Source organism: Suricata suricatta, chromosome 12, assembly GCF_006229205.1.
Source record: "Suricata suricatta isolate VVHF042 chromosome 12, meerkat_22Aug2017_6uvM2_HiC, whole genome shotgun sequence".
Lineage (NCBI taxonomy): Eukaryota > Metazoa > Chordata > Mammalia > Carnivora > Herpestidae > Suricata > Suricata suricatta.
In genome coordinates this window covers 11,254,393-11,262,083 of record NC_043711.1, presented here as the reverse complement: position 1 = coordinate 11,262,083, position 7,691 = coordinate 11,254,393, and the positions used below count along the sequence as shown (strand labels likewise).

Below are 7,691 nucleotides of genomic sequence, written 5' to 3'. Positions count from 1 at the left end.
AGCGTGGGAACCCGCCCGGGGCGTCGGGAGGGGGCCCGCGCGGCCGCGCCCTCCCTGGCGGTGGGACACGCTGTCCGGGAGCCCGGCGCGGCGCGCCCCCTCTCGGCGCGCAGTTGTCACCGACGTCCTGGCCCTGCGGGTCTCTGGGGAGAGGTCTGGGAGCCGGGCCCTCCCGTCTTAATGCCATTGGCACCCCGACCCTGTCATGCCCTGGCCTGTTTCACTGGGGGCCAGGGTGGGGGGGATCTTGTGGGTGACGCTACGGACTGAGTCAGCAGCCCGAGGCTAGCCCCAGGCGGCTGGGACCAACCACGGGGAGGGGCTGCGCGAGGAGTGGGCCGCGTCGGGGGCGGGGCCTGGACCTTCTTAGCAGTCCAACATCCCCTTCCCCCTTTCCCCCCGCTTCCCCCTCCCCTCTCCACTCCGCTGGTGTCTCTCTGGAGGTTTCTGGTCTCAAGACTAACTGCCTTATCACCCTCACACTCAAGGTTTCAAGGTTGCCTTGGTGGGTTTGGGGAAGGGGTTGCAGGCTGAAGGACTCGATTTCAGTGAGAGAGCGCCAGACCTGGCATCCACTTCCTCCTCCCAGTGGCAGGAAGGGTTGAATGTGCCTCCAGAAAAGGCCAGGAGGATGTAGGAGAGTCACTGTCTCCACAGGAGAGCCAGGCATCTGTGAACTGCGTTGTGGCTTAGGGTCTGGATGTTCGCCAGGCCAGTATGTCCAACTGTGTGGGTTTCTGAGTCTGTGTGTGTGTGTGTGTGTGTGTGTGTGTGTGTGCGCGCGCGCGCGCGCGCCTGAGAGGTTGTCTTCTGGAGTCTGAGACCTTGCGTTTCTCCCCACCTGGAAGGCTCTTCCTCACACAGTACCTTCTGCAGTCTGAAAATATCCTGCTAGCCTTCCCTCTTCACTAACCTCCCTCATCCTGTGTCTTAGTTTCCTTGGCTGCCAAAACAAATTACCAAAAAACTGGGTGGGTTAAAACAGCAGAGATTGATTCTCACAGTTCTGGAGGCCAGAAGGCTGAAATCGGGGTGTTTGCAGCCACTCTGTCCCAGGGGCTTTGCAGGTGGGTCCTTCCTGGCTGGCCTCCTCCACCTTCTGGGGGTTTCAGGTGCTCCTTGGCTAGTGGGTGCAACACTCATGTCTGCTTCTGTCTTCACGGGGCCTTTAACGCTTCCTCCTAAATCTCCCTCTGCCAATGGATTAAAGGCCCATTTTGAAAATCCAGGATGATCTCATCTTGATGTCTGTCACTTGGTTACATCCGCAAAGACTCTTTTTTTTTCCAAATAAGGTCAGAGTCACATGTTCTGGAACATGGGCATTTCTTTTCTGGGGTCATCACTCAAAACCCGCTAAACTCTTGGTGGTCCTCACCACCCCATGCTGGCATGTTATATAATTCATTATCTGTGTGTCTTCTCTTTGCCCAACTTGGCTGTGAGAATAAGGAGGGCGACTCTTACTGTGTTTGCGACTGTATTCCTACTGCTAAGAACATAGTAGGTTAAACATTTGTTTGGTGGATAGATGAGTGTGCCTGTTTGTTGGGCCATCTGCTTGTGTGTATGTGTTTGTGTGTGTGTGTGTTTAATGTTTATTTATTTTTGAGAGAAAGAGTGCGTGTGTGCTCATGTGAGCACACGAGCAGGGGAGGGGCAGAGAGAGGAAGAGGGAGAGAATCGCAAGCATCTCAGGAACCGAGAGATCACGACCTGAGCCGAAATCCAGAGTTGACGCTTAACCGACTCAGTGGCCCAGGTGCCGCTGCTTGTGTGTTTCTTGTCTGTTTCGTGTGTACCTCTGTCTGGGCTTCTCCTGCCCCATACCACCCTACTACTGCCCTGTACTAAGCTGTCTCTGCCCGCAGGTGCCCTCCAGGATGGGTGGGCGAGCGGTGCCAGCTGGAGGATCCCTGCCATTCGGGCCCCTGTGCTGGCCGTGGCGTCTGCCAGAGCTCGGTGGTGGCAGGCACTGCCCGCTTCTCCTGCCGCTGCCCGCGTGGCTTCCGAGGTAAGGGACGCTCTGGGGGAGGGGAGCCCAAGGCAGGCAGGGATGTGCACGGCCCGAGCTCACCCTTTCCTGGTCGCTTTAGGTCCCGACTGCTCCCTGCCAGACCCCTGCATCAGCAGCCCCTGTACCCATGGTGCTCGCTGCTCTGTGGGACCTGATGGCCGCTACCTCTGCTCCTGCCCGCCTGGCTACCAGGGCCGCAGCTGCCGAAGCGACGTGGATGAGTGCCGCGTGGGAGGGACGTGCCGCCATGGTGGCACCTGCCTCAACACGCCTGGGTCCTTTCGCTGCCAGTGCCCAGCTGGCTACACAGGGCCACTGTGTGAGAAAGCTGCGGTGCCCTGCGCCCCCTCACCATGCCGAAATGGGGGCACCTGTAGACAGAGTGGCGATCTCACCTACGACTGCGCCTGCCTTCCTGGTGAGGGCGCTGTTCCCTGGGGAGGCAGCAGGAGTGGACAGGCAGCAGGCCAGCCTGGTGGTGATCCTCTTTGTTTCCTACTCCTTTGCTAGGGTTCGAGGGCCAGAACTGTGAAGTGAATGTGGACGACTGTCCAGGGCACCGATGTCTCAATGGGGGCACGTGTGTGGATGGTGTCAACACCTACAACTGCCAGTGCCCTCCTGAATGGACAGGTGAGCCCCAGGGCCGAGAACAGCCAGGTGGTGGGGTGGGGATGTGGCGGGTAGCTGGACAAGTGCATCTCTGTGCCACAGGCCAGTTCTGCACGGAGGACGTGGATGAATGTCAGCTGCAGCCCAATGCTTGCCACAATGGGGGCACCTGCTTCAACACACTGGGTGGCCACAGCTGTGTGTGTGTCAATGGCTGGACCGGTGAGAGCTGCAGTCAGAATATCGATGACTGTGCCACGGCCGTGTGCTTCCACGGGGCCACCTGCCATGACCGCGTGGCCTCATTCTACTGCGCCTGTCCCATGGGCAAGACTGGTGAGTGGCTGTTTTCCTTGCAGGCAGCAGGGAGCCAATGATGGTTCCACGGTGGGGGAAAGGAGGGAGTCTGACTTGAGTGATAGCATGATTAGGTCGGAGGCCAGCTATGGGGTGCAGGGTGAGGCCGGAAGAGGCCCCAGAAGAGGCTTGGCCCACAGTCCAAGGCAGTAGCTGTGGGGATGGAGAGCTACTCTGTGACCAAGGAGAAGGGACCTTTGCAAGTGGCAAAGGTCAGGGGAGGTGTTGGGGAGGAGGACTTGGATTTGGAGGGTAGGGGATGTCAGGGGGAGGATACTGCAGAAGCCAAGGCTTGAGGGTATATAATCAGAAAAGGAGTCAACAGATTTTAAAACAATACGTGATGTTTCCAACTCATTTGCAAATGGTTCAAGAGAAAAGATACATAAAGCTTACACTAGTTGAAGCTAGGAGGTGGGTGTATGAATTAACTCTTCAGTACATTTGAAAGTTTTCATTATAAATGATTGGGAGAATAGTTACTAGATACACTGCAGGTAAATAGAAATAAAACACAAAACAATATGTGAGGGATGTGGGACCTTTGGGCAGAGTTGGAGGGTCCGCCCTTGAACTCTGCCTATTCCTTCCCAGGGCTTCTGTGTCATCTGGATGACGCCTGCGTCAGCAACCCCTGTCATGAGGATGCTATCTGTGACACAAACCCGGTGAACGGACGGGCCATCTGCACCTGTCCACCAGGCTTCACAGGCGGGGCATGCGACCAGGATGTGGATGAGTGCTCCATTGGTGAGGGAGGCGCAGTCTGAGAGGTGGGAGGGAGGGGAGAGGCAGGTTCTCAGCCACCTGCACTCACACAGCCGATGTCTCCCCTTGCAGGCGCCAACCCGTGTGAGCACCTGGGCCGGTGTGTGAACACACAGGGCTCCTTCCTGTGCCAGTGTGGCCGTGGGTACACTGGCCCACGCTGTGAGACTGATGTCAACGAGTGCCTATCGGGGCCCTGCCGCAATCAGGCCACATGCCTAGACCGCATAGGCCAGTTCACCTGCATCTGCATGGCAGGTGTGTGGTGGGGGTGGTGGGGGCGGAGCCTGAGGCTGGGGGTGAGCAAGGGAAGCCTGCAGACAGCAAGGAGCACCCCCGCCACATACACAGTGAGACTAGACCTGGAATGGACCCAGAGAGACTGAAGCCTGGAATGGGGTGGAGACTGGGCCAGAGCAGAATATCTATACAAGGCTAGGGGCCTGATAAATGGAGTCTTCAGAACCTTGGATGGGCGGGGAGTGGAGTGTGTGCCTTCGGATCCACTGGAGGGTGGGGATGATATGAGGGTGGGACAAGGGGCTGCTGTGGGTCAAGGTGGAGTCTACAGACTTGCACTAATGCTGGGGTGGGAGTGAGGCTGGGCCCAAGGTTGTGGTGGGCCCTGGAGTGGGTAGCTGAGCACCCTGCATAGGCTGAGGACTGCAAAGGGAAGAGGGTGGTCTGAAGGCAAGGCCCATATTGGGGTCTCATCATCCTTGGTTCATTTAGAGCCACAGCTGGGTGAGGGTCCACTGTAAGGCCAAAAGCTAAATCTAGGGTTGGGCTGGGTGAGGGTCAAGGCTAAGCAAGGCTCAGGGGAACTGTCTATGAGTAGGAAAAGGAATACCTTCCCACTTGCTCTCCCCACTGCCCTAATCCCCCTCCTTCGCTCCCTAGGCTTTACAGGCACCTACTGTGAGGTGGACATGGATGAGTGTCAGAGCAGCCCATGTGTCAATGGCGGGGTCTGCAAGGACAGAGTCAACGGATTCAGCTGCACCTGCCCCTCGGGTGAGGACCCTGGGCTAGGGAGCCTGAAAGAGACAGGTCCCTGCAGAGGCAAAGACTGTAGGATGGGAGCCCATAAGGCCATGTTATTTGATAGCTATTGTAACAGAAACCAAATGCTATGAAAAACATTGAAATTAATTTTTTATCTTTTAAAATTAAAAAAATTGTTTAATGTTTATTTTTGAGAGAGAGAGAGAGAGAGAGAGAGAGAGAGAGAGAGAGAGAGAGAAAGTGAGGGAGGGGCAGAGAGAGAAGGAGACACAGAATCCAAAGCAGCCACCAGACTCTGAGCTGTCAGCACAGAGCACGCCTAGGGACTAGAACTCACGAACCATGGGATCATAACGTGAGCGGAAGCTGGATGCTTAACCGACTGAGCCTCCCAAGTGCCCCTGAAATTAATTTTTAAAAATTTTTTACATGTTTTATTTATTCTTGAGACAGAGAGAAACAAAGCATAAGCAGGGTAGGGTCAGAGAGAGAGGGAGGCACAGAATCTGAAGACAGGCTCCAGGCTCTGAACTGTCAGCACAAAGCCTGATGCGGGGCTCAAACCCACAAACTGTGAGATCGTGACCTGAGCTGAAGTCTCCTACTTAACCGACTGAGCCACCCAGGCGCCCCTGACATTAAATTAAAACTAAGTAAATGCTCATCCCACCCAGACAAGGCAGGGCTGGCAAGGGGTGACTTCTCTCATCCTGTCTGCACATCTGTCCCTCCCTCGCCCTACCCTAAGGCTTCAGCGGGGCCATGTGTCAGCTCGATGTGGATGAGTGCGCCAGCACACCTTGCCGGAATGGAGCCAAATGTGTAGATCAGCCTGATGGTTACGAATGTCGCTGCGCTGAGGGTGAGAGAGGGCTGTTTGACAGGCCAGCAAGAGTCTGGAGGCGGAGCAAGGGAGAGAGAAGGCAATTAACTGCCTAGGGGAAAATTTGGGGGCGGGGCTCAGCAAGGCAGGACCTGAGTAGAGCCAATGACAGAGCCAGGGAGCGGAGCCAATGATGGAACTTAGCAGTGGTAAGGCTAGCTAGGGGTGGGGCCAATGGGTCTGGCAGATACTGGGGGCAAAAGGTAGAGGGGGCGTGTCCAAACTCGTCTATCCCCTGACACTTCCCATGTGCCTCCATTTCCAGTCTAGAGCAGAGAGTGAGGTGGAACAGGGCTGATAGTGTAAGGACTGGAGGCAGGGTTATGGCCAGGGATGGGATTTATCTGTGGAAGTGTCTTCGCCAGGGGCGAGGCCCAGAGCCTATAGCTGGGTGGAGTTAGGGGCGGAGTCTGAATTGAGCCCACCTCCTGCTGGTTAGATGGGCAGGGCCTGAGGCTGCAGTGGGCCAGGATTGGGCCGAGGCCATGGCTGCGGGCAGGACCTTGGCAAGTGGGTGGAGTCTGACTCTCTGGTCCCCCAGGCTTCGAAGGCACTCTGTGTGAGCGCAACGTGGATGACTGCTCCCCGGACCCGTGCCACCACGGGCGCTGTGTGGATGGCATTGCCAGCTTCTCGTGCGCCTGTGCCCCGGGATACACAGGCATGCGCTGTGAGAGCCAGGTGGACGAGTGCCGCAGCCAGCCCTGCCGCCACGGAGGCAAATGTCTAGACTTGGTGGACAAGTATCTCTGCCGCTGCCCTCCTGGCACCACAGGTGGGGCTGGAGGCGGGGCTGGGGCTGAAACTGTACATATGGAGGGGCACAGAGGGTTTGGGAATGGTGCCCTTGGTGGGGCTCAGTGGTGGCTCCCCCTGCCATGTTCCCCTTCCCCAGGAGTGAACTGCGAGGTGAACATTGATGATTGTGCCAGCAACCCCTGCACCTTTGGAGTCTGCCGGGATGGCATCAACCGCTATGACTGTGTCTGCCAGCCTGGCTTCACAGGTGGGCAAGTGGCTGCCATGGGAAGCATTTGTTTTTATATATAATTTTTTTCACCTTTTAGTTATTTTTGAGAGAGGCAGAGCGCAAGTAGACAAGGGACAGAGAGAGAGCGACACAGAATCCAAAGCAGGCTCCAGGCTCTGAGCTGTCAGCACAGAGCCTGACGCAGGGCTTGAACCCACAAATCTCAAAATCATGACCCGAGTTGAAGTCGGTTGGACACATTTACCCAACTGAGCCACCCAGGAAGGGGGCTTTTAGGGGCAAAGGTGAAATCACCCTATTCTTTGCTGAGTTTGCCCTTCTCTTTGCATATGTGTATCCAATGAGATTGTTCACATTTAGTCCTGAGGTTATGCTCTCTCTCTCATTGGCCTGAAGTTGTCCCCATATCAGCTCAAGGTCATCTTGGAACTCAGATGAGGGTGTCCAGACTCAGGGATGGGGATGTCCCTTCATGGGGCCCAGGTAATCCTTGTTGAAAATGAAGGTGACTTCATTTCAGTGTGGGGACGAGTTTAATCTGGAGCAAGGCAGGTCTAAGTTGAGGAGGTGGCTGTCCTAATTTGTCCAAGAGCTTGTGCATTGTGGAAGTGAGATTGTCCTTGCTCAAGGATGTGGCCATGCTAAGTGGGGCAAGGTTGTCTTTCCTTGTTGGCACCATCATCCTTGTCCTGGGATGAAGTTGCCTTCGTGCTCTCCAGGGCCCCTTTGCAACGTGGAGATCAACGAGTGTGCGTCCAGCCCGTGCGGTGATGGAGGCTCCTGTGTGGATGGGGAAAATGGCTTCCGCTGCCTCTGCCCCCCTGGCTCCCTGCCCCCGCTCTGCCTTCCCCCGAGCCATCCCTGTGCCCAAGAGCCCTGCAGTCACGGTGTCTGCCACGATGCGCCTGGAGGGTGAGGCCTCTCCCCAGCCCCTGATCCCCTGCTGCCTCCCTGCCCACATGCATTCCCTGACTGCCTTTCCTCCCAGGTTCCGCTGCGTGTGTGAGCCTGGCTGGAGTGGCCCCCGATGCAGCCAGAGCCTTGCTCGAGATGCCTGT

General features: G+C 56.6%; 1 protein-coding gene across 1 annotated transcript in view; it reads left to right on the top strand.

The window, feature by feature from the left end:
- Positions 1 to 7,691, top strand: part of NOTCH3 (notch receptor 3) — a 34,794-nt gene that overhangs the window by 4,815 nt on the left and 22,288 nt on the right. The window contains 12 exon segments of the mRNA XM_029917837.1: positions 1,872 to 2,014; positions 2,097 to 2,435; positions 2,528 to 2,650; positions 2,732 to 2,965; positions 3,581 to 3,736; positions 3,827 to 4,012; positions 4,655 to 4,768; positions 5,508 to 5,621; positions 6,184 to 6,417; positions 6,538 to 6,648; positions 7,353 to 7,545; positions 7,622 to 7,691. The exon segment at positions 7,622 to 7,691 is cut by the window's right edge and continues 7 nt beyond it. Of these exon segments, the coding sequence (XP_029773697.1) occupies positions 1,872 to 2,014; positions 2,097 to 2,435; positions 2,528 to 2,650; positions 2,732 to 2,965; positions 3,581 to 3,736; positions 3,827 to 4,012; positions 4,655 to 4,768; positions 5,508 to 5,621; positions 6,184 to 6,417; positions 6,538 to 6,648; positions 7,353 to 7,545; positions 7,622 to 7,691 (2,017 nt within the window).